General features: G+C 42.4%; 5 protein-coding genes and 2 long non-coding RNA genes across 10 annotated transcripts; 4 read left to right on the top strand and 3 right to left on the bottom strand.

Moving 5' to 3' along the window:
• Window positions 1-32: 32 nt before the first annotated feature.
• LOC135349225 (RNA-binding protein RO60-like) lies at window positions 33-2,732 on the top strand. Its single transcript, XM_064547733.1, has 4 exons — window positions 33-1,049; window positions 1,167-1,451; window positions 1,686-1,922; window positions 2,292-2,732. The coding sequence occupies exons 1-4, from the start codon at window positions 261-263 to the stop codon at window positions 2,589-2,591; spliced, it is 1,611 nt and encodes a 536-aa protein (XP_064403803.1). The 5' UTR covers window positions 33-260; the 3' UTR covers window positions 2,592-2,732.
• Window positions 2,710-4,498, bottom strand: LOC135349228 (transmembrane emp24 domain-containing protein 10-like). Of its 2 annotated transcripts, none has more exons than XM_064547738.1 (5): window positions 4,192-4,498; window positions 3,906-4,023; window positions 3,647-3,723; window positions 3,320-3,446; window positions 2,710-2,955 (listed from the first exon to the last, which is right to left on the bottom strand). In XM_064547738.1, exons 1-5 carry the CDS (start codon window positions 4,372-4,374, stop codon window positions 2,834-2,836), a joined length of 627 nt encoding a protein of 208 aa, XP_064403808.1. In that variant the 5' UTR covers window positions 4,375-4,498; the 3' UTR covers window positions 2,710-2,833. The 2 variants fall into 2 exon arrangements, with proteins under 2 accessions (XP_064403808.1, XP_064403807.1); XM_064547737.1 differs by having other exon boundaries at window positions 3,647-3,735.
• Window positions 4,499-4,561: 63 nt separating this feature from the next.
• On the top strand, window positions 4,562-5,053 carry LOC135349229 (uncharacterized). The gene is made up of 3 exons (XR_010398889.1): window positions 4,562-4,718; window positions 4,767-4,873; window positions 4,927-5,053. It is a non-coding gene; the product is annotated as an uncharacterized LOC135349229 (long non-coding RNA).
• On the bottom strand, window positions 5,003-6,744 carry LOC135349226 (WD repeat-containing protein WRAP73-like). The gene is made up of 2 exons (XM_064547734.1): window positions 6,463-6,744; window positions 5,003-6,188 (listed from the first exon to the last, which is right to left on the bottom strand). Exons 1-2 carry the CDS (start codon window positions 6,682-6,684, stop codon window positions 5,085-5,087), a joined length of 1,326 nt encoding a protein of 441 aa, XP_064403804.1. The 5' UTR covers window positions 6,685-6,744; the 3' UTR covers window positions 5,003-5,084.
• A 26-nt stretch (window positions 6,745-6,770) lies between these two features.
• Window positions 6,771-13,575, top strand: LOC135349224 (telomerase Cajal body protein 1-like). Of its 3 annotated transcripts, none has more exons than XM_064547729.1 (11): window positions 6,771-7,574; window positions 7,639-7,722; window positions 7,778-7,889; window positions 7,982-8,070; window positions 8,129-8,219; window positions 10,701-10,833; window positions 10,900-10,995; window positions 11,293-11,411; window positions 11,573-11,676; window positions 11,895-12,050; window positions 12,381-13,575. In XM_064547729.1, the coding sequence occupies exons 1-11, from the start codon at window positions 6,856-6,858 to the stop codon at window positions 12,532-12,534; spliced, it is 1,857 nt and encodes a 618-aa protein (XP_064403799.1). In that variant the 5' UTR covers window positions 6,771-6,855; the 3' UTR covers window positions 12,535-13,575. The 3 variants fall into 3 exon arrangements, with proteins under 3 accessions (XP_064403799.1, XP_064403800.1, XP_064403801.1); XM_064547730.1 differs by having other exon boundaries at window positions 11,895-12,046; XM_064547731.1 differs by lacking the exon at window positions 12,381-13,575 and having other exon boundaries at window positions 11,573-11,685; window positions 11,895-12,034.
• Window positions 13,576-14,048: 473 nt separating this feature from the next.
• Window positions 14,049-20,153, top strand: LOC135348656 (gamma-aminobutyric acid type B receptor subunit 2-like). Its single transcript, XM_064546934.1, has 16 exons — window positions 14,049-14,359; window positions 14,883-15,020; window positions 15,179-15,352; window positions 15,599-15,703; window positions 15,875-15,940; window positions 16,106-16,303; window positions 16,454-16,669; window positions 16,728-16,791; window positions 17,189-17,444; window positions 17,558-17,684; window positions 17,836-17,949; window positions 18,083-18,226; window positions 18,526-18,666; window positions 18,934-19,116; window positions 19,494-19,694; window positions 19,823-20,153. Exons 1-16 carry the CDS (start codon window positions 14,162-14,164, stop codon window positions 20,111-20,113), a joined length of 2,616 nt encoding a protein of 871 aa, XP_064403004.1. The 5' UTR covers window positions 14,049-14,161; the 3' UTR covers window positions 20,114-20,153.
• Window positions 20,154-22,317: 2,164 nt separating this feature from the next.
• Window positions 22,318-23,015, bottom strand: LOC135348657 (uncharacterized). The gene is made up of 2 exons (XR_010398799.1): window positions 22,684-23,015; window positions 22,318-22,560 (listed from the first exon to the last, which is right to left on the bottom strand). It is a non-coding gene; the product is annotated as an uncharacterized LOC135348657 (long non-coding RNA).
• Window positions 23,016-24,631: the final 1,616 nt, after the last annotated feature.

The following is a 24,631-nucleotide window of genomic DNA, read 5'->3' on the forward strand; positions in this document are numbered from 1 at the left end:
TTAGCTGACTTGCCACTGTGACATTAAATGTGCAACTGCTGACTCACTTTGTTCTCTGTCTACTCAGCACCTTCAGCTAGCTATAAAAGCTAGCCAAGCAAAGAGACACGTACTTGCTGACGTTGACACAAAGCCGGCTGACCTTGCAATTCAAAGAGCGAACACATCTAGAGATTCTATACACGTAGGAAGTACGGTATTAACTTTTGACCTAGTCGCTAGGTCCGTTTTAATATTGAGAGAGCTAGCTATAGCGAACAATGGATGAGATCGAGAGTGGAGACACAGTACCTCAGAGCCAGCCTCTGCAAGGCCAAGTACCTAATAGTGCTGGTGGGTTTTCATTCCAAGTAGATGACATGAAGAGACTGCAAAGATTCCTCTGTCTTGGATCTGAAGGAGGTACCTACTACACTAGTGAGAAGAAGCTCGGCAAAGAAAATGCTGAATCTATCCTGAGGCTGATAGGCAATGGCAGAGGTACCGAAGTTGTTGCTCAGATTGTCGAATTCAGTGTATCCGGACGAGCTGCTAAACAAGATCCAATCATATTCGCTCTAGCTCTCTGTGCGCGAGCAACCGACTCCGACACAAAGACAGCAGCTTACGCAGCGGTGGAGAAAGTCTGTCGAATTCCTACTCATCTTTTCTCATTTATTGCTTTCTGTGAGGCTCTCAGTATTGGTACGGGATGGGGACGTGCTCATCGTAGAGCTGTGAGCAAGTGGTACAATAACAAGACGTCAAAGTCTCTAGCCATGGCCGTGACTAAGTATCAGAATCGTGGTGGTTGGTCGCATCGAGATCTGTTTCGACTCTCGCATATTGTTCCTGCTAATCCTGGTGTGGCCTGTGTCTGCAAGTATGTGATGAAAGGTCTGGAGACATGCAAGCAGGAGTATGCCAGTGCTGATCTTGCTGAGACCATCACCTTTCTCGAGGCCGTTGAGGAAGCCAAGACTGGAGATGAGGCGACTGTGGTACAGTACATTCGAGAGAGGGGTCTAGTCAGAGAGCATGTGCCTACCAACTACCTCAACTCTGTCACAGTAAGTGTACCCCATTACACACACAATGTATATATCTGTTAGGCCAGCAAGAAAACTGGTCTGATTGTTAGCTCCCAAATGTTTTATTCGAATTTTTTCGCTGTAATCTTCGTTTAGGTGTGGACTGCTCTGCTTGAGAACATGCCCATGACTGCTATGATCCGCAACCTTGGGAAGATGACCTCCATTGATCTCCTAAAACCTCTCTCCTCTCACGCTGCAACGGTGTCTCAGAGACTCAGGGACGAAACACTGCTCAGGAAAGCCAGGGTTCATCCGTTCAGCGTTTTACTCGCCCTCAAAACATACGAAAACGGACAAGGAGAAAAGGGCAAACTAAAGTGGCAACCAAACCAAACTATTGTACAAGCTCTGGACGATGCGTTCTACATGTCCTTCAAGGTGAGCTGTGAGCATCCTCATTATGGTATTATTATTATAATGATGGTCTCATGTTGACACATTGTTTGCCTCACAATATGGTATTATTTCCTTACGTGTACGTACGTACACACAATGGATATTGTACTTTTAATTAGCATTCCCTGAGGGGTACAAGCAAAGTCCCCAATCGTTAAACTATAATTATACAATTAACTGTTCCTAACAATTAAGTCTGTTCCTTCCTCCATGCAGTTTGTTCAGCCGACTGGTAAGAGGTTCCTCCTGGCCCTGGATGTGAGTGGTTCAATGTGTGCCCGGATGATGGGATCCCCTGCGCTCGACTGTCGAAGCGCCAGTGCTGCCATGGCGATGGTCACCGCTCGTACAGAGGCCAACTATCACTTGATGGGCTTCTCTCACACTCTCGTACCCATACCTAAGATTAATGCAGGAATGAATCTCAAGGATGTGTGCAGCGAGATCAATAAGGTGAGAGGAATGTGCTAGAGAACTCTATATCTTGAACTATGTTACTGGATTGTTGGTGTATAGTACTTGTTGGTAGCCAATAACTCGCTGTAGTTGTGTGGCATATACCAAAGCCTCTATCCCTGTTCTTCAAGGTTGTGTGGCATATACCAAAGCCTCTATTCCTGTTCTTCAAGGTTGTGTGGTATATACCAAAGCCTCTATTCCTGTTCTTCAAGGTTGTGTGGCATATACCAAAGCCTCTATCCCTATTCTTTAAGGTTGTGTATTGAATTTCTGACTGGAACGCTTGTAGCTCATTACTTTATGTAGCTGTTGACATTATTTTATGGCATGTATCTAGTTCACATTACCCCTCCCCCTCTTCAGGTGCAAATGGGCGGTACAGACTGTGCTCTCCCCATGATCTACGCCCAGCAGAAAAAGCTTCAAGTGGACGTGTTCATAGTCTACACAGACAGTGAAACCTGGTTCGGGAAAGTCCACCCAACAGTGGCCCTCAAGGAGTACCGCAGTGCCATGGGTGTCAATGCCAAGCTGATTGTATGTGGGATGGCCTCCAATGGCTTCACTATCGCTGACCCTGAAGACTCTGGCATGCTCGATATAGCAGGATTCGACTCTGCTGCTCCGGAGATTATCAGGAGCTTTGCTGTCGGAGACATCTAGGAACAATGTACATACGTTAAAGCTAGTGAAACTTCTAGGACATTTCCATGTGCAATCTGAGTTATTATTTTTTTGAACCTCTATATAGAATTATATTTTTTGAACACAGTTGGCAAAATTTTTATGAGAAATGAACTGTCATCTCGTCAATTCATAGAGATAATTATGACATTGTATTCGGTGACAAAATTGAATATTTGTAATACACTGTTGTATAAGCTTCTTCTATAAATTGGTTCTTCCTATTCTATGAGTTTCTTTGCTTGGAAGAACCTCCTGAGATAGAATATCTGCCATCCAGCCAGAACAAAGAGACAGAGCATTGAGAACACGCTGAAATAGAGCACTCTGGTGTTGGTCGACTCTGCAGAGGGGAAATACTGTACTGACTGCAAGCAATAGACAAATGGTTAATTAGATAGAATGATAGGCATAGCCTTCAAAAATTAGTTTAAACAAAAGGTGCATATTAAGGCGAGCTGGAGGAGTGGAATCTAGAGGTACTAACTTCACACAAGACGGGTTCAATAGTTCTAGTAAGAGGTCTATCAAATGGATATAGAAAATCCACAGTTATGAAAGATATTCAACTGTACAACAAGCGGCCATTGATGATACCAATAATTTTAATCAAATTTGATAGGCCTCTGTACCTACCAACTTTACTACACCACCCTCCAAACACCCGGGCCACCTGACATGTATACAAATACAGTGTGTGGGCGTACCGTTGGTGTCTCTCATTTCCTCCTCTCTGGCCCTCATGTAAGCAAAGTCATTCACGATGGACTCGGCCAAATCCTCAAGACGACGAAGCTCTAGCTCCAGTGGCTTCAGTTTCTCAGCCTTGCCAACCTGAGAGGGACAGTGGATTTGAACCCTTGACCTTCAGATTAGAAGTATAATGCTCTACCAAGTGAGTATACATGACACGCATACACTGTACTTTCAACCCCACAGCAACATACACTGTTCCTGCTTATTGGTGTAGTTTCCACCAACTTGACCACACACCATAAATTAATTGCCACAATCAAACACACACGCCCACTCACATCATCGTAGTTCTTAGCTTCCACCCCGTGCTTGAGAGACAGCGATACCTCTCTGGTTGAACCTTGACCCCCTGGACCTGCAATACCATCTAATAACAATTGCTATTAGCTACCTGTACAGTGGTACAAGTAACAACTACATGTAACTATAAACAAAATATTATAGCCATAGGATGACAAACAAAAATCCACCAGATGCTTTGTAATTATACGACCAGTGTCTCATGAATAAGCCACACCTCCCTCGAGAGGAACTCACCTGTCACTGTTGAGTGGAAGCAGACCTCAAACATGTCATAGTCGTCAGTAGTGAACGCAAACTTGCCCTTGGAGGCATCGTCCTGGTTGTACAGAGTGTGCCCCTTGGAGTCAGCTACCTGAGAGAAACAATGGATACTGTTCTAGCTTAGGTACATTGGGACACACGTGGTGAAATGCATGGTGTTTACAATTGGTATAATTATAATCAGTAAAATGATGTGAACGGTTGTTATTAAGCTTATACCAATTAATTAGTAAAGTAGATGTCATGATGGTTCAAGTACCTTGAGATCTGTTCGTATTCCCTGGACATCTGAGAGCTTGTATTCTCCCACCACCAACACATCTTTGTGTACCTCTTCTTGTAGACACTTCTGAGCGTCTGCAGGCAGATCAAATGATATGGAGCTAGAGAGATGACAGTGGAGGGCCACCAGGACAATCAGAAACAGAGCTCCTCCTTTCATGGCGCTGGAGAGGTGAAGGGTGAGCTGTATAGTCAATGGAGGAGGTCTGTACTGTGTAGGGTACTTGGTACTGGTGCCACGTTCACAATGATGTCACAAAGAAGGCGAGCGTTATATGGAAAAAGATCGTTAATAAAGCTAACTGTTTCTTAGCCTCGATTCCAGGCCGCTCTCAATTGAGAAAGACATGAGGGGCTTGGGATCGAGGCTAACTGTTTCTCAGCAAACAGTTTGTTCTAACGACGACCTTTCCCTAATAAATAATATATGCAGTTAGTTTCACGGGCGATCTTTACCGACTTACTATTCTGTCTTGATATAATTATGGCTAGAGGAAAAGCCAGGTAAGACACATCAATGACAATAATTGTGTTGCTTTATTGCATGTACAGGGTGATTGTGACCAGACTGGTGAGTGCAGCTGGAACTGGATTCTTCTACACCATCAAGAAACCAAGAATCAAGGATCGCATGACGTTACGGAAATACGACCCTGTTGGTAGGATTATAGACATCAGCGTACACTAACAAACTTTTTCTTTCTCCATGCAGTTCGACAACATGTGTTATTTGTCGAGCAAAAGAAAAAATGACAGTCAAATTAATTATTATTGTAAACTTATTATTTATGTCTTGATTCATCCCATCCTTTCACTCAAATTTATTAACGTGAAATGAACAGTGCATACAGATTAGGGGGATAAAAATGACTAGACTTCATTATTGACATAGCACAGGCAGAAATGGGTAGTACCGACTAATGCTAATGCAGAACCTGCTGAATGCCACACTAGTTTGTCCACAGTAAAGTTCGAGTCCACCGGCACAGTCACACTCACACAGCCAGCAGGGGACCATAGATATAGTTTGTTGTTCCCTGTACAGAGAGCAAGTCTGGGCTGAAGAGGGTCCCATTTGAAATCAGACACGGGGCATGATTGAACGAGTATGACAACCAGTTTCAACTTGGTCATGTCCCAGATCCATATCGTGTTAGGCATGTTATCATTCCTGGTTGCAATGTACGTACAGTCCACACTGAACTTGACTAGTCCAACTCCAAGCTTTGGATTCGGTTTTTCTGGATTTGGTTTCACACTTGGAACAGTAAACGGCAATTCTTGAGGTTCATATTTGCTCTGTATTGGAAATACAGTCCCTGCAATAGACTTGGTTTTTCCACTTGTGGCGAATTTACTCTCAATCTCTTTGTAGACAATAACAGAGTCTTGGTCCATAATTGAAGAGGGATGGCTGCACTCCACAATAGGTTTCCAGGTAATGTGGTTGAGGAGACGCAGCTTCTGATCGAAACTCCCAACAGCCAGAAATTGTCCCGTAGGTGACCACACAACTGTTTTGATTCCCAGGGCATTCTCGTAAGCAGAATATGCTGCCAAACACTGGCCTTCGATGGAATAGAGCAGCAATCTATAGTCCAGTGATGACTCCCACACACACAGTACTTTATCGTTTGGTGACCATTTCAGTCCAGCTAGATCGTTGGTATCCACTGGAAAATTCCGTATTAGCTTCCACTGCTCGCAATCGAAAAGGCTCACAAAATCTTTACAATCTCTACGCTCTGCCAATGCCATGAAAGCTCCATCACTAGTGAAGTCGAAGCCACTCTTTAGCTTAGGGTACTTGATGTACGAGACGGTTTTATTTGAGAGAGACCAGAGTGTTATTCTTAGTTGGAACTCGGCAGTGGTGAGTATATGACGACTGTCTGGGGTCCAGTGAGCAGCTAGTAGGCCGGCAGAACCCTCGTCTATCTTGCACCTCCACTGTGCCTGCTCTATTGACCAGACCTGAGGCAATGAATGGAGAGGCTGATGTATGTATACAAAAACACGTACACGTATGTCTACTATAAGTACGCAATGGGCACACTATGTCTATGTACTAGCTCCTAGCCAGGTGTATGTACAGTTTAAATTTCTTTTACAAGAGGCCCCATTCTAATAATGCTTGTTTTGTATACACTAACCTCGAAAACGTAATTATTAAAAAGCGACACCTTTATTCAGAAGAAATACGCTAGGCGGACAAAACATTCACTAAATACTAAGCACACACTCTTACCTGTACTATCCCTCTCTTGAGCATACCACACAAGAGGAACAGAGAGTCGGGAGACCAGGAGAACACTTGAACTGGGTCCACACAAGTCTGCAGGTTGATGATTTGGAGGGTCTTGCAGTCTCGGATCACCAGACGGTACTGACAGCAACTGGCTATGTATTGGCCATCGGGGGAGAACTTCACCAAGTGCTTGGTTTGCTGGAAAGCATCAGAAAAGTTCATCTTTATTACTTACTGTATCTTTTTGAATTTGTACGCCCACTTAAATTTCTAAATAATGCCCATTTATTCCATTAAGAGCACACTCCACATGGCTTGCTAGGTGGGCGTTACCCCCCCTGAGCTACTTTGATTCTTTGATTTTAACATTTGGATGACCTACTTACAAAAGCAATGGATGAAATGATGGTGGACATTAGTGTAGTGTCTTCAGCTGAACAATGTGAGCAAGTACCCTCAGAACATGAGCCTGTATTAACCTCGACACAGATGGCAACTGTACTGGACAACCAAGACACTGATACGCAGGCACATGATACCAGTACTGATCTGAGCTCGCAGCCAGAGGTGGACACATTTCTAAATGCCCCACCAACTATTAACTCCAACCCTTCTAATGAGAGTGATGATCCTGTAGTCGAAATCAACATTCTTATTAATGATGATCAACAGAACAATGAACTTCCTCCACCAGCGATGAACGAATCCACTCACTTGTGTCCTGACCAAAGCAGTGAGAGCAGTCCTCCCCTAGAGTCGTGTCATCCAGTTGGTGGGAGCAGTCCTCCTCTAGAGCAGTGGCATCCAGTCGGTGAGAGCAGTCCTCCCCTAGAGTCGTGTCATCCGGTTGGTGAAAGCAGTCCTCCTCTAGAGCAGTGGCATCCGGTTGGTGAAAGCAGTCCTCCTCTAGAGCAGTGGCATCCGGTTGGTGGGAGAAGTCCTCCCCTAGAGCAGTATCGTCCAGCCACCAGTGAAAGCAGTCCTCCCCTAGAACCATGTCATCCAGTTGGTGAGAACAGTCCTCCCCTCGAGCAGTGGCATCCAGTCAATGATGATACTCCTTCAAATATGAACACAGATGAATGTGAAGGGACGGAGAGCGGTGGCAAGAGGTGTGTTCAACCAGAGTGGGGTGTTTGTGTGCTAATTTTGCTGCTGTTCCTATACTATATGTAGTTTTGTGCTGGGTAGTGACCCAGTATTGCTGACAGGGTCATGGAAAGAATTCAAAGGCAATAATTTTCTCCGAGGTTGCAAATGGTAAGTGCCCATAGTCAATGGAGTATAAGAGTTTATTCTTTGCCCTTGTCCCCAGGTCACCTGATGGGACCTGCCTATTGACTTGCAGTGATGATGATGTAATGAGACTATATAATCTACCCACAGAGCTGTACCAGTCTGGAGCCACTGAGAAACTACCTGAAATTGTGAGCATCATTTGAGCAGGCTTATGTACATAGTACACATGTATGTAATACCAATTTCATTTGTTGGTGCCAATTTTCTCTGCTTTTAACAGACACCTGTTCTGAGAGTGCCTCATGCCTCTGGTATTTACGACTACTGCTGGTATCCAAGCATGAGCTCGTGGGAGCCAACTACATGTTGGTCAGTTACTCATTACTCCCTCTTTGTTCTCTAGTTCAAAGACTTTTTTTAATTGCAGTTTCGCCACCAGTTGTAAGGACCAACCCATACACATGTGGGACGCCTTTTATGGGAGCAAGAGAGCATCATATGTACCCTACAACCATTTGGTGAGCTTTAGAATAGCGGGTTGCTTGCTTGCACAATAATGAGCAACGACGTTTAAAATCCAACTGAAAGTTTTTATTCGACATAATTATATACATACACGTATATTTTGTCAGGACAGACTAGCCATAATTAGAAAAGGGTTTCATATCATTATTCAGTGTAAACCTTCTAGCTACAAAGTGTCATTGTCATTCACTATACTCAAGCTAGAGTACAGTCTGGTATGATTGGTGCGATCGGAACATTAGCAGATAAACACGAGACACATGGCCCTGCTCCCTCATCACATGGGAGACAAGATCCAGCTCCACCGAGGGTTTGAGCTACGAGATCAAATGATGCTTGTACGACAAAATTGACAAAACAGACAAGGTCGAATTCAGGCTTTGTGGCTACACTCTCAGTAGTGCCACTCTTGGTAGTTCCACTCTTGGTAGTGCCGCCAGTTGAATGTCTTGCAAGGGCAGGGTTGAGGTGGACCAGCAGTACACCAGCTACTACGGCCAGAACTAGGAGCTTCTTTGCAATCATGGTTGATGAGGTATACTAGAGTTCTCTTCAGTTGAAGATGTACACACTCTTTGATTGTTATGAACGATTCGTGCATGCTGGTTGCATTTTATAGGATTGCTGTTTAATAAAAATGTAGAAGTTGACAGCCAAGACCTGTATTTTGATTCTATTAGGTACGCTTTCAACATGTTTGTTTCTTCTTCAGAGTATCTTCTTCACACTTGGTCCCACTGATTTGTGTATTAGGGTGCCTCTAAGCACTGGAGGTGACAGCCAGCACATTCCGTAGTCCATCAACAGTTTAATTGTTTTGGTTCACTAATATTAAATTATTGTTGTTGAGACTGTTTCAGTTGAATTGATCCAATTTGAACGATTTTTTGATTTTCTGAAAGTTTAGAACAAAACCTTTCAAATGGTGTCATCCATATATAATAATGGCCCATGGTCCAAGGCCAAAAAATGAACCCAACATCATTTGAACAGTCTTTTTCTAAGCTTTTGGAAAATTTAATTTTAGACATTGGATCTACGATAATTATACCAAAGTTATGGCTGCTGAAAGTTGAAAGATGGACTCATGACTAATTTATTGCTGGCAGGCAGTAATGCATGTCCTAGTCTAGCGTGATCATTCCTCACTGACTGCACTCATAGGCCCCCTGCATTTAATTGAGCATGCATTTAATTTGAGCTTGCAGGCATATTTAGGGTTCTGCATGTAATCTAAAATGGGATTTTTGTAACAGTTCATTTATTTAGCCAAGTCTTCGGAATAGCTACATATAGAAGTGTTTGATAACACTCTACACACACACGTAGGTTTGTCAACAGCATTCAATTTGATTGTCATTGACACAAACATGAAATGTCATACATACACTTAAAGTTTTTCGTCGACGTATAACTAACAACGTTGCAGTGTTAAGGAGCCGCAGTCCTCTGGGATGGTGGGTGGAACAGGCATGTTATTGAGGAGACATAATGCACATTCTCCCATTCCTTTGTCACATGGAAAGCAGGCTCCCAGACCAGCAAGGATTTGACCAGCTGCATCGAATATTGCCTGAACTAGGAAATTGAAAAAGCAGACAAAATCGAACGTTTGAGTCACTTCGCATCCATCTTCAGGTTCTTCAACTGCACTAGTTCTGCTTCTAGTTGGTGTAGTCCTGCTGCTGCTTGATTTTGACTTCATAGTGACAGCTGGAGTCAGCTGGGCCATCAAGAGTCCAGCAACAATCAATACGAAAATGAGCTTCTTTTCAATCAATATCATGATGGCAGTTTATAGCTGTATTATAGATTAGCCTCAGGCAACACTCTTTTATTGCTGAACTGTTTTGTGTGTACAATAGGCTAATGCACGCATGCCAAAGGAGGGGGCATTGTGATATCACACACTGTAAAGTGCTCTGAGGTACCTGTGGTAGCTTCCTGTTAGGTTGCCAAAGGCGGGACAAGTGTTTAAGTAGCATCATGTGTTCAACCCCACTACTATTATTCACACATCTTGGCATGTACACACTCGAAGTCTAGATCACCATGAAAATTTGATTAACAATCAATAGTGTGGTTAAGAGTGCAATATGGGATTAATAGCGCGAGTATCAAGCAATGGCAAGGATACTAATTGCACGAGGCGTAGCCGAGTGCTATTAACCTTGCCAGTGCTTGTTATGAGTGCCATTAATCCCTTATTGCACGAGTAGCCATACTCTAATTGTGTGTGATCATTTTAAGGCGTGGCCATTATTCGAAAACAATACGTTGTCATTGACAGCGTACCACTACTGGACCGGATGTGATACGTGATAATTGCTGTACATGTTCCAGTGCACTAATAGCACATCATACGATTACATGCACACACATTGCAATTGAGCGAATAATCTACAGTGGTTGTGTACTGGATATTTGCTTCCATTGTGAAATGTGCTGTTAATGTTTCTCTTCCGTATTGACAGGATGAGGTGATATCTCCGTGTTCCTTGGCCTTCAGTCTCGATGGTGAACGGTTGTATGCAGGATTCAACAAATCCATTAAAGTCTTCCACACTTCAAGACCTGGCAGAACTTGCACCAGTAGAAGCACATACGGTTTGTGAACTAAAGTGGGGTATTGTAATTTATTTTCATTTCGTGTTTTTATCTATTCACCTGCAGACAAGAAGAAAGGTGGTCAGCCAGGACTCATCTCTTGTATAGCTATGCATCCCACCCAACCTGGCACGTTTGCTCTGGGCTCCTACTCTTGTTCAGGTACATGACCACACATACATACGTACTGTATAGCGGGTTATTTTTGTATGGTGGAAATTTTTGTATACTTTGTATTGAAGAGAATCATCCGAAAATTAAAACTATTGTGGCTACTCTACCACAATAGATTCAACGTCACTATCCTGAGCTGTACAAAAGGAAATATTTAAATGGGTCGTTCGTATGAAAATTACCCGCTATACGGTATACTACAGTAGCAGTGGTATGATTGCTAGTAGCAAGACTGTTCTTCAAGAATGTTATTAATGGCTCATATGCATGTTTTGTCCCTTTCAGTTGCCCTGTATACTGACAGTACAAAATCTCCGATTTTCACGTTCACTGATTTGGGTAGTGGAGTCACTCACATGCAGTTCACTAAAGATGGGCACAAGTTGTTAGTGGGATACAGAAAGGTATAAATATAGATATAGGTGGTGCCACAACAGTCTAGTGTGTATTCTAAAGTTGGCAGAGCTTGCCATCAGAAATTGAATTAATCCATTCAATTTATCTATGATATAGAGTACCGTTGTGTGTGTGTATCCTTTAATTAGATTTGTGTTTTCGTTTACAGAGCAACTTCATTAGTTGTTGGGATCTGCGGAATCCCGTGACTGAGTGTGTGTCCATGGAGAGAGAGGTGGATACAAACCAGCGGGTCTATTTCGATCAAACAAGGTAAGGAAGGTAGGTACATATCCATGCAAGTGCCATTGTAGCTCAAATTGTGTGTATTCTAGTTCAACTGTATGTACTGTGTCACTGTGCCAAAGGTAGACACTCTTGTGTGTACTTAACTTAACTTATTGTCCGTTACATAGTAGTGTTACATGGTCTGTGGCTATAATTATGTGATTTGATTTGTTTCATGAATATTCTTTATTCCTCTGATTCAGTGATGGTGGCTACCTGCTGTCAGGTGGCACTGATGGTCGGGTGCATGGCTGGAGTACACAGCTCATGCAAGACACTCTCTCCTCCTCAAGCTCTGATGGTCTTGTATCGTCGTGTTTATGCTTCACTGCTCATGAGGACGCTGTCAATGGATGCAGGTCAGTGTGTGTGTGTATAGTAGCCTATGTATTCTTAGCCAATGCATTGCTGTAACTATAACACTAGAACTGTAAATCCTTCTAGAGCTGCATTTATAGCACTGTACTATGTGCAGTAATTCTAAATTAAGCTGCTTTTCCAACTCTCATGCATTGATGGTACTCTTACATCATACAGTTACTAGTCTAGGCTGTGCACCTTGAACCCCCCCCTACCTTATTCATGATAATGCCTGCCTGTAGTTGTCACTCTAAGGTGAATGGTCTGCATGCTTTGCTGACTGTGCATATCATTGTTCACGACTGTCTACCATTATTTTATCACAACAGTGTACATCCCACCCTCCCTCTGTTGGCCACCGGCTCGGGTCAAAGGTCATTCCCTAGAACATACGACTCAGATTCAGACTGTGATAGTGTAATAGAAATTAGTGAGGAAATAGAAAAAAGCGAATGTTCTGTTAAAATTTGGTCTCTTTTATGACTCTTTTGTTATCAATCAATTCACCATGACAACTGTAAAAGTAAATTCCATTTTTGTTGCATAATTAGCTGTTACGTTTCATTGTTTGTTTTGAATGTGAATGGTTATTCCTGCGCTATATATACGGAAGATACGTTAGACACATTGTGTACATACAGTAGGTTTGACTATGAATATAATTAAGTGGTTTCACATGATATAAAGTCAACCACTTCCATTGAACTGAAAGCTGAAAATGGCAGTTCATGCTTCAGCTACTGAGCCCCTGATATCAAGAGCAGATGATGTGGAGACAGCTGTTATACAAGGTGGCAATGTTCAGATACAGGAAGTTGGCCAGCGTGTAATGATCGGAAAGTACATGTACTGTCGAACTAACTTCTATATCGATCAGAGTCGAAAGTACGTCGGCAAACGAAAGCTAACGAAGTATGTCTACATAAAATGGCTGCACTGGATGTACATTCTAATACTCCTAGGCAGTCTGTTCTCCCCATTGAACTATATAGCCGCTTTTGTACTGTTTGGAGTGCATTTTCTTGTGTGTGCTATCTACACTCAGCACATGTACGTGAACATAGTCACGATGTGGCATGTTCTCAAGCAACCCTCCGTCCCTGATCACCAGCTACCACGAAACAATGCATTCATAGAGATACAGCTGGACCGCTGTGAAGCCCTGTATGCAGCATCATACCGGGCAGGCATTGGATTTGTTGCACAATCGACAACACGACAAACGGTCGAGTTTCAAGTGTTTCGGAAGTCGACCGTAAGAGTGATGAAGAATTGCGTGGCTGCATCGACATTGTGTTTCATAGGCTCGCTCTTTATGTTTCTGTACTGCTACATCTGGGGTATATTGTTGATACTGGAGGGACACTATTAACCGATCCCCTGAGGCCTCTCCCCCCTTTATGTGTTTGTGTATGTGTGCAGACGATTAATGATACCGCAACAATTTGGCTTGTTTTGTATTTTTTGTTATCAAGAGTATAATTACTCATCTACTCATTATCATGTACATTATGCACCTATCAATGTGTTGCCCCACTACCCCCCCCCCGGGACATACGGGGGAATTTGATCTAATTTGACCTGAAATGTTGGCCCCATACTGGGGGATTTGAACCTGGCTTTGCGTAGTAAAGACTCTTTTATAACCTGTTTTGATGTGTGCAACTGCTTGGGGCTCAAAAATCCTCTGTTGACTGGGGGATTTGAACACAGAATCCTTCCCCCATCAGGGGGAATTTGACCTGAGGTAAGGTCAAATCCCCCATATAAGCCCGACCCCTCCTGGGGGGGGGAGTGGGGGGCATTACACACGTAATAATAATTATTGCAATCCGCGGCCTAGCCCTGAGGGAGCTCCTAATTGGGCTATGAATATAATTAAGAGTGTTAGGCTGAAATGTATGGCGTCATTCAGCATAGTTATGCCTACCACAACCATTGAGGTTTAAAGCTATGACCAGCCCCACCCCTCTTTCTTGGGAAGGGGAATTCCCTATAATTATTACACAACACAAGAGAGCTTGGATGCACAGCTAGTTAATTGCACAGTAAATCGCACACGAGGTATGTAGCAGCTTCACAATCAAATTTGCAAGACGTCTATAAAGCGATGACAAGAACCATACAGCTCTTGGTCTGGTTGTGGGTGGTGGTGTGTGCTGCAGTCGGTCAAAGAACACAGACTCTCACTCTCATCTCGTCCAACTCAACCCCTCAAGTGCTCAGTGCTGTGCAGTTAGCAGTGGAGCACATTAACACAAACCCTCACCTCAACTTCACTCTGCATCTCATCTCAAGACATGCACCGGTAAGAGACAATGCATGGTAAAAATACTTAATTATGATAGTTTGTCTGCAATCTACGGTGGCCCTGAGTGCTACTCTAGTTGATAGTTCATACTTGATAGTTCAAATGCCTAGTTGGTAGTTCGCAGTTGCTACTTGATAGTTCAATCCTATCAAAATCACGTTTTTGCTCAACATCTTCATCTTTGTGTTTGTATATTAACTCCTGGTAGTTTAGAATACCGTATAGTGGGTTATTTTTGTATGATGGAAATTTTTGTATTATAGAGCATCATCCGAAAATTTAAAACTGCCAATTTTTGTCTGCACAATGCATACAACGTCATTATCCTGAGCTGTACGAATATTAAAAATCCAAAAATTAATTATGTTAGAATTCATACAAAAATGTGTACTAATTACTCGCTATACATGTAAAGGATGTACTGTGGTAACGTAGTATGCTTACCAACACTAGATAATCTTATACAATCTCTTTCATTGCCACGCATGAGTAACACCAGATGCATTGTGTGTACATGTAGTGTGACCACCGAAGTGCCCAGCGAGTCTTCTATCAGACGTTGCTCGCTCGTGATAATCAGTTGGCAGTCATAGGGGCTGGCTGTTCGGAGGCCTCTACTGGAGTAGCAGAGATTGCCCGCTATTACAACATTCCCATGGTGATGATTTATGAGCTATATAATTATAGCAACTTCATAATGATTAGCAACGTCAATTGTATACCTTTTGAGCTTTTGATTATTTGTGTGTATATTTTAAAATAAACTTTTTATTCTTTGTGATTACAAATACTTTTAATCTCTGTTTCACATTGCAGCTGTCGTACTCATCCACGAGCGAGGAGCTGAGTCTTCGTAGTGACTTCCCCACTTTCTTCCGTACAGTGCCCTCGGACAACAGCCTGACAGCTGGCATTGCCGGCTTCATCGCCACCTACCCAGAGTGGACCAGGGTCATCATACTCACCCAGGACACAGAGCAGTACAAGCTGGTGAGTCTATCATAGCAGTTGCCTCTCTTCAAAATTCACCTTTAAATAGAAGGCCCTAATTTGATAGACTGGGCCCAAACATCAAAGCTACGCTGTTCTTTGCAGAAAACTGAGTCCAGTAATTATTCCATGTCACTTTACATAATTATGGAAATGAACGCAAATGGGCTGGGCAGTATTTGTAGTCTGTACCTACGGTTGCTCGTGTGATAGTCACTCTGACACACTGTTTCCCCATGCATGCAGGAAAGCATAAGACTCGTGGATCGACTTGAGCTCATGAATGTAACCGCAAGGACTTCCTTGTTGCTTCCTCCACAGCTCAACCAGTCAGTATCAGCATCTCCATTTGTAAGTCAACATCACACCAACCAAAATTTGCACGTGTGGTTGATAGTATTTTGAAACAGTTGCTGCACACACAACTAAGAGTGACTTTTGGTGGTTTGCTTTAGACTCGTGTTTGTCTTCAAGTTTCAGCCATTATCTACAGAAATGTACATACATGTGTTTTTCATACAGCCTGCTGATAATCGTATATTTGTACTTAACATGGAACCAGCCGAAGCTGTCAATGTGGTCTGTCAGGTGAGTGGTTCTCTTAACTCAACTGAAGAATTGCCACCAATTTGTATTCTATAGTCTGTCTTTCTGTGTCACTACAAATGAAACGATTGTTCGTGATGTATTGATTCTTTGTGTTCTGTGTACGTGTATGCATACCCACTGTAACTGTATCTCATAACACTGCAGGCTATTCAAAGAGGATTGGAGCTCTTTGACTATGTGTGGATCTTGCCGGGCTGGTACACTGAGGAGTGGTGGATAGATACCGACAAAGTGCAATGCAACGCCACCTCTCTGGCCCGTTTCCTCACCGGACAGGGAGCCATCTCTGTGGGCTATTACCCACTCTGTGTGGGAGACACCCCGGCTGATGTCACAGGAATTGTGAGTAGTGAAAGCAATAATAACAATCATGAAACCTTCCTAATTAACTTCCTTCTTATACCACTAAGTCCCTAACCAATTATTGTACCCTTAACAATAATTATACCCCCACTTTTGGTTTCTTTGATTTCCCCCCCCCTCCCCGCACAGACTGCGAGCAACCTGACCACATCCCTCCAATCCTCCGCTCCCTATGCCTACGATGCTGTCTTGGCCCTAGCGTTGGCTCTCAACCAAACACTAGAGGGTCTGAACCAGACACTAGAGAGTCTCAACCAAACACAGGGGGAGACCGGAGACACTCAGCAGCTGAGACAGAGAGTCATCCACACCCTTGATCAGATGAGCAGTTTCCAAGGTGTCTCGGTGAGACTCTTAAGTTAAAGCTGATTCTGTAATATTGATTATTCGTTGATCATGGTAGGGTCGTGTTGATTTTAAGAATGGTACTCGAGCGACGAGCAATTTGTCTGTGCATCAATACCGAGGTGAGTCCTCCACTGTCATGTAATTATGGTCTAGCCAAACACCTGTCAACAACTGTGAGCTTGCTAGTAATAATATGTACTTAATATACTTATTGTATATGACGGTCATTTTGCCTTTTAAGTACTAGCTGGAACATTAAGCATAGCTACGAGTCATTTCATTTGTGTACATTCCATTCATTTGTTAGGACATTGGCGAACTTGTTGAGATCAATAATTTCATTATTAAGCACCTAATTGTGTATGGTACAATAGAATGATCATTGCTGTATGCACTTAGACCTGTACTTGTTATTGAACTCTACAGATGTCCTGTAATTAAATTATACTACAACCATCAAACCAAAACAGCTGCTATCTGTAATACAGTGTCCACTTGTTTCATTTCTCGCTACAGAGAGCAATGGCACCACACGTCTGGTTCCAGTGGGGACCCTCCACCTGTATGGAGAGAACACATCAGTCAGCTTCATCACTGGTGAGAGCAGGACAGGGATATGGGCGGAGGGGGAAGCCCCTTCAGACGGCACACCCATCACTATGCACAACTTCCCCTATCTTTGGATCACCATTTCCTCTTATTTGTTTGCCTCTCTTGTCATTCTCGGAGCCCTCTTTTCAATGGTCTTCACTGTCATCTTCAGGAAGAGAAAGTAAGTCATGCGATTCTTCCTACCCATGCCATAGAGAGTAATACCATAGATGTATATTCTACTGTAACGCATGTATGAACTAGCGTTTACCTGACCTCTGTGTGTATCTGTAGGTTGGTACGATTGACTAGTCCTAACCTCAACCTGGTCATTGCATTTGGAGTGATCCTGTTCAACTGTTCAGTTTTCTTCTTTGCCTACCCGTCTATATCTGACTCAGTGTTGGAGGTCTTCTGTGCTGTGAGTGTGTACATGGTAGTCCTCAATTCTGCCTCTGCAAGCACATATACGAATGCACAATCATTATAGCTGAGCTTGCAATACGTGCGCAGTAGGTATTCCTCTATTAACTCTGTTCCTGAATTTATAGTTTTCCCTCCATTATGTGCAGCTTCGAGTGTGGACAGTGTCTGTTGGAGTATCACTGTGCTTTGGTACAGTCAATGCTAAGATGTGGAGAATCTACTCCATCTTCCACAACCCAAACCCTGCCAAGAGGAAAAGGGTATGTTGAAAATCACTGCATAGTCTTAAAACGTAAATCTGAAATTGGTGAGTACTTGGTTCTGTACGGTATAAGACTCTGCAACAGTGTTGTACATACTAGCTCAAGCCCCTCCCCTCACACCCACACACAGCCACTGAAAGATTGGCACTTGCTCCTGATTGTCCTTGTGTTTGTCCTAGTGGACGTGATCATCCTCACCCCCGTCAGTATTCTGGAGTCATCTCGTCTCGCCCCACGTAGAGTGCCAGATGTGGAACATCCACCATCCGTCAATGTATGTAACAATACCTTATAAGGCTGTGCATGATCTCTGAGCGAAATGCAGTATAAGCTATAGAACTGCTACCGTATAACGGGGTATATTTCGAGGGTATAAAAATTTTCGTGGTTTTCGAAACACACTGATTAAGTGTGTACTGCGAACATTTATACCCACGAATTTAATATCGCATGTATGCATGCTGCAAAAGGCTGCTATTCCACAAAAAGTAAATCCGCGAAAACCTTTCTAAACAGTCATTCGGCGAAAGTTTATACCCTTAAAATATACCCGCTATTTAAAACCAACAACAGGAGGATGGGATCACTGTCAACTACGAGGTGACTCTCTGTGAATCTGACAGACGTGTGATTTGGTTGGTACTCGTCTTCGGTTACAAGGCAATTGTCCAGGCAATCGGATTATTCCTTGCTCTTAGGATTAGAAACATCAAGGTAATTATATTAGAGAGATCGATAAGTTTGCAATCGTAATGTCTATGTCTAAAGTATGTTGAGTTTGTACTTTTATTTGTACACCAAGCCTGGGACATAGATCCTCGTGCCCATGTATACCGTATAATGCTCGATCAGAGGCCGCTCTTGTATAAAGGCCGCTCTCAAATAGTAGCCTCCTTTGCTAGCAAAATGAAACATTTAGTAGCCGCGGCTCCTGATCAAGCATTATTATACGGTAGTTTATATTGAACCCTCCCCTCTCAGATAAAAGTATTGAACGACTCTAAAGAGATTGCTGCCACCCTCTACCTGAGCAGTGCTATTCTTGCTGTGGTGGTCATCGTCTCTGTTGCCCTGGACGACAGACTCAACTTGTACTCTGTTATCTACGGCTATGGCATACCTCTCTCAACCAGTGTCGTCCTCATCGTTGTATTCTTCACAAAGGTGAGTGCATGGTGGGGAATTAACACTCAATCAGACAACACACAATCCAGTTTGTGTATATTGGTAACCTGTTTCTGCAGGCTTCCTAATAGCATTTCTTTGTCAGCGAGCTACAGTATTACCTAAATGCTGTAAAATCCTGAAAAAAACATTTTTCCCAGAACATTCACTGTACTCAATTCACCATTCTATATATTTAGCTCAGAATCTAACGACAAAGTATGTATATGTATGTATGTATGTATATAGCTGTAATTTTTAGCTTATGCAAACTTTTTATTCAATCCTCATTTACTAGAATCTGTGTACAATGTATACACATGTATGTACATGTACACTATACTGTGTAATTTGATGCTTGTTACCATTGTACCCAGATGGTGCGACTGTACAAGGACCCGAGGGGTGAGCTCATCTTCACCCATCATGCCCCTCCCACTGGTACGATGGTATCTCCCCCCACGAGTAATCCTCCTTTCCCTAGCAAGAGCATCGATCACCCGACAGAGGACAAAGTTGAGTCACTGGAGAGGCAGGTCAGAGCACTGCAGAGCAACCTGGAAATGTACCAAACAAAGGTGGGTGTCACTAAAAGGCCACTGAACAATTTGTTTAAGTCTGCATGATAAGTTAGTATGTTTTCAGGGTAATATGTTAGTAGCTTGTTTTGCTTTATATGATTACTGCATTGTTTTTCTTCCTACAGAATTGTACTGATGATGGCAATGGCAATGGCAATGGCAATGGCAATGGCAATGGCAACGGGACCCTGAATGAGATTACCACTACAGTCCTGGATGACTCTACCATTGACTCGGGCAATGGCTCCACTGATTGTGGTAATGGCAACGGCAACGGGGCCCTGAATGAGACCACTACTACAGTCCTGGATGACTCTACCATTGACTCGGGCAATGGCTCCACTGATTGTGGTAATGGTTTCGAGCTGAAACCACTGGGAAATGAAACAGTTATACAAAACAATCAAAGCATTTAATAACATTCACTTTTTTCTGTTGGTGTTGTTGTATCCACAATGCATTGACATGCGCATGCGTTCTTTGCTTGCAACAAGAGGGTGGGGCTGCTCTTACCTGTTAATGAATACCTAGCAGTGCACTCCTGATATTTAACCAGGGGTGAGATAATGGTTGCAAGAGTTGGTGGTGTGTCCATGCGCTGGGGCAAAGCAAGGAGGATGTCATTATAGAGGCAAGACAGCACCTTAATAAACTAGAAAGCTAAAAATCTATATACACACTGCATAATTATTTTGTAGCTAAATCCTTGAGAGCAACTGTCATTCTCTATAACTATTTTATTACAGAAAGTCAATCGTGATTTACCTAGATGGTGCTATCCTACCAGCAATCGATGCACACTAATGATAATTTATCGCAAGCCATCAAAGCAATGAATACAGACAGACACCTAGCTGTGGTGAGAAAGGGAGCCTAACATTCATACACTGTCAGGAGGAAATTTAATATATATTTATAGGAATATTTATAGGGAACGTACATACACTGTCAGGAGGAAATGCAGGTAGCAAACCGAATATCTTACACTGCCAGTTTGTTTAGGGTACAACGGAAAAATTTGGCAAGTACAGCCCTCTACACTTCAGGGTGTGTGAATGCTGATGTTGAAATCACTGCCAAGGATACCGAGACAGCAGTAGAAGCTGCTTTGAACCTCTTTACTGGTCTCGAAGGAATCAAAAATACTACTCTGCTGTAATTACACTTGATAGTAACGAAGATGTTGCTGTAACTTGCAAATATTTTAAGAAATCAGCGTTTAATTGTGGTTTACCCAAGGGATATTTGCTGCCAGAGACGGAAACTAATCAAGTAAGAACCTGGTTCCTCAAAGACATTGCTCCAAATGGACAATACATAGCACCAATGTATAAACAGAACTACCCTGGTTTTTATGCCAACCTGTTGAACAAATATTATAGAGGCAACAGGTACGAAATATTCAACTATCACATTGAAGTTAAACCGGGAAAAAAGAGCGAAAGTAAACAGGACAGCCTCGAATCCAAACTATTGAGGATGCTTCTTTCCCGTATACTTCAGTAAAGCACAATACTAGGTTGAGGAGAATTTTGTAGAGCGTATAGTTATTACTTAGCCCATTGGATGACTTGGGTAGTTGGTTTAGCTTATAATAATAATAATTATATGCGTGATACCGGTACACCAAACAAGACGGAGGGAAACAAGACGGAGGGGCCAAGTAATCCACTTGGGCAAAGCTCCATCCACTACATCAATAGCGCTAGCCTGAAACAGTACAATACCGAACAGTACAATACCGACCAGCTACTGTAACAGTGGATAGATGTGGGGCCGGGGAGTACAATGCCGACCAGCTACAGTGGATAGATGTGGGGCCGGGGGAGTACAATACCGACCAGCTACAGTGGATAGATGTGGGGCCGGGGAGTACAATACCGACCAGCTACAGTGAATAGATGTGGGGCCGGGGAGTACACTGAATACCGAACAGTACAATACCGACCAGCTACAGTGAATAGATGTGGGGCCGGGGAGTAGAATACCGAACAGTACAATACCGACCAGCTACAGTGGGATAGATGTGGGGCCGGGGAGAGTGTACAAAGTGGGATAGATGTGGGGCCGGGGAGAGTGTACAAAGTGTGATCAGTAGTTGTGAGAGCAACTGAGATTATATTGATTTCAGTGGATCTGTTGCTCTTGGTTTTGCCACCTGTGCGCATGCACGGGGTGAATGCTAACATCTTATTTACTACCTAAATCATTTTGCTGTAGGGGTGATACTGATACAGTGAATATAGAGATGAGAACTGATCATGACTGGTTGTACTGTAATGGAGATGGTGACTAGCTGAGTTTGTGTTGTGTATGTAATCAATTATGGAATCTGAAGAATTTTCATTGGTTGAACGTGTTTAAGTTTCAACAGTCATAACTTTTGCTTTGATGATCGATAATTATTCTGAAAGCTTAGAAAGAGACCATTCACCATAATTTGGTTTTTTTCGCCCTTGGACCATGAGTTATTCACTTAAAGGTGTTTTTCTGTTGCAATTGGATCCACGGAACTCAAGTTTATATGGCAACTGAAAGAGTTCCAGAGCCATTAATTAGACGAGGGGCAGTTGTGTACTTCTCCAGTGAAGCAGTATAGGAAATCTACTGATGACATTGCTTAAATAAAATTATGGGTATTATTATACCTGCATACATTATTGCTGAATATAAACATTATTGTGTTACAAGAACAACAAACTTGGGGATGATGAAAACAAGTGATCAGTACAAGAGTAGACTGTGAATTACTTAGCAACAAGTGAGCTAGCTTTTGTGAATGTTCAGAGTCAGTTGAAGGTAGAGAGGCTTAGCTGAGAGCAGCGACAACTTCTTGCGATGGAAATCAGTTGGCTTTTTGTAACTGCATCGAAAAATGAAATATTTAATTACAATTATAATATATTACCGTATACAATTCTTAGCAACCCATAAAAACTTTATCATTTTTATAATGTGCATGCACATTGTAATGCTAAAGGCTCACATTTCCAGAGCCAATTACAGGGGTGAGATAATGGTTGCAAGAGTTGGTGGTGTGTGACTGACTGCATGTCCATGTGCTGGGCTGTGTTGTCATTAATGGTGAGAGTGTAATTAGCAGTACTAGCACTCACACCACACCACAGTATACTGCCGCAGTGTCCATGTGCTGGAGCAAAGCAAGGAGGATATCATTATAGAGGCAAGACAGCACCTTAACAAACTAGAAAGCTAAAAATCTATAATTATACACACTCATGCACTGCATAATTATTTTGTAGCTAAATCCTTGAGAGCAACTGTCATTCTATAACTATGCCAATCGTGCACACTATATAAATGATTATTTATTGCAAGTCATCAATATACAGACAGACACCTGCATGTATAGTGAGGAAGGGAGCCTAACATCCATACACTGTCAGGAGGAAATTCAATATTTATATAGAAATATTTAATATACAGACAGACACCTGCATGTAGTGAGGAAGGGAGTCTAACATCCATACACTGTCAGGAGGAAATTCAATATTAATTTATATAGAAATATTTAATATACAGACAGACACCTGCATGTAGTGAGGAAGGGAGCCTAACATCCATACACTGTCAGGAGGAAATTCAATATTTATAATATTCATAGGGAACGTAATATTCATGCGTAATCACACTGTCATGAGGAAATTCAAATATGTATAGGAATATTTATAGGGAACGTACATACACTGTCAGAAGGAAATGCAGATAGGAAACTGAATATCTTACACTGCCAGTTTGTTTAGGGTACAACGGAAAAATTTGGCAAGTACTATATATATTGACCGAATTGGCGGTTTTAATTTGGCGTCTCAGGCGTGGCTACTACGGCAATGATGTTGCGTGCACTGGAACTTTAATGTGGTAGTTTTAAATTTGGCGATCTTTGGTAAAATTCACCATTATACGGTATATACGGAACATGTATAGGGAACCTAACATGCATGCATGCACTGTGAAGGAAAATTTAGGTGTAAGGTATATACAATTTCAACGCGTCACATGGTATTAATTCCCACAGGTGTTGACATTGCATGCAACTAGGACTGTTCCGGATTGAAACTATAGGACTGTTCCGGAATGAAACTTAAGTAAGGAAGTTAGTGTTTCCTCGTCTAGTATATAGCTATGCAAGAGTGCACAGCTCCCCTCATATCAAGATTTTAACTGGTTGAACCAATTTTGAAAATGAATAGCGGACTACTTCTGCTGCTGGTTGCAGCCCTCTACACTTCAGGGTGTGTGAATGCTGTTGATATCACTGTCACTGATACCGAGAAAGCAGTAAAAGCTGCTTATGACCTCTTTACTGGTCGAACGACGAATCAAAAAGACTACTCTACTGTAATTACACTTGATAGTAACGAAAATGTTGCTGTAACTTGCAAATATTATAAAAAATCAGCGTTTAATTGTAACTTACCCAAGGGATATTTGCTGCCAGAGACGGAAACTAATCAAGTAGGAACCTGGTTCGTCAAAAACATTGCTAAAGTCTATGGAGTATACCAAACACCAGTGGATAAAAACTACGGTGGTTGTTATGCCAACCTGAAGGATCAAGATTTTTACGGAGGAGGCAAGAAGTACGAATTGTTCAACTATCACATTGAGGTTAAACCGGGGGAAAAGAGCGGTTGTAAACAGGACAGCCTCGAATCCAAACTATTGAGGATGCTTCTTTCTCGTATACTTCAGTGAAGCCGCTAATACTGGGTTGAGGAGAATTTTGTAGAGCGTCTATATGTATAGTTACTACTTAACCCATTGGACAACTTGGGTAGTTAGTTTAGCTTATAATAATTATTATGCCAAATTAGATAATTATGTTCATTTTAGTTCAAGTGAGTGTATGCATAATTATGATGAACACTATTAAACAGTGGTGTATTATGGTTTTAATTGAATTGGCCAAT

Source organism: Halichondria panicea, chromosome 15 (assembly GCF_963675165.1).
Source record: "Halichondria panicea chromosome 15, odHalPani1.1, whole genome shotgun sequence".
In the NCBI taxonomy this organism is placed as follows: domain Eukaryota; kingdom Metazoa; phylum Porifera; class Demospongiae; order Suberitida; family Halichondriidae; genus Halichondria; species Halichondria panicea.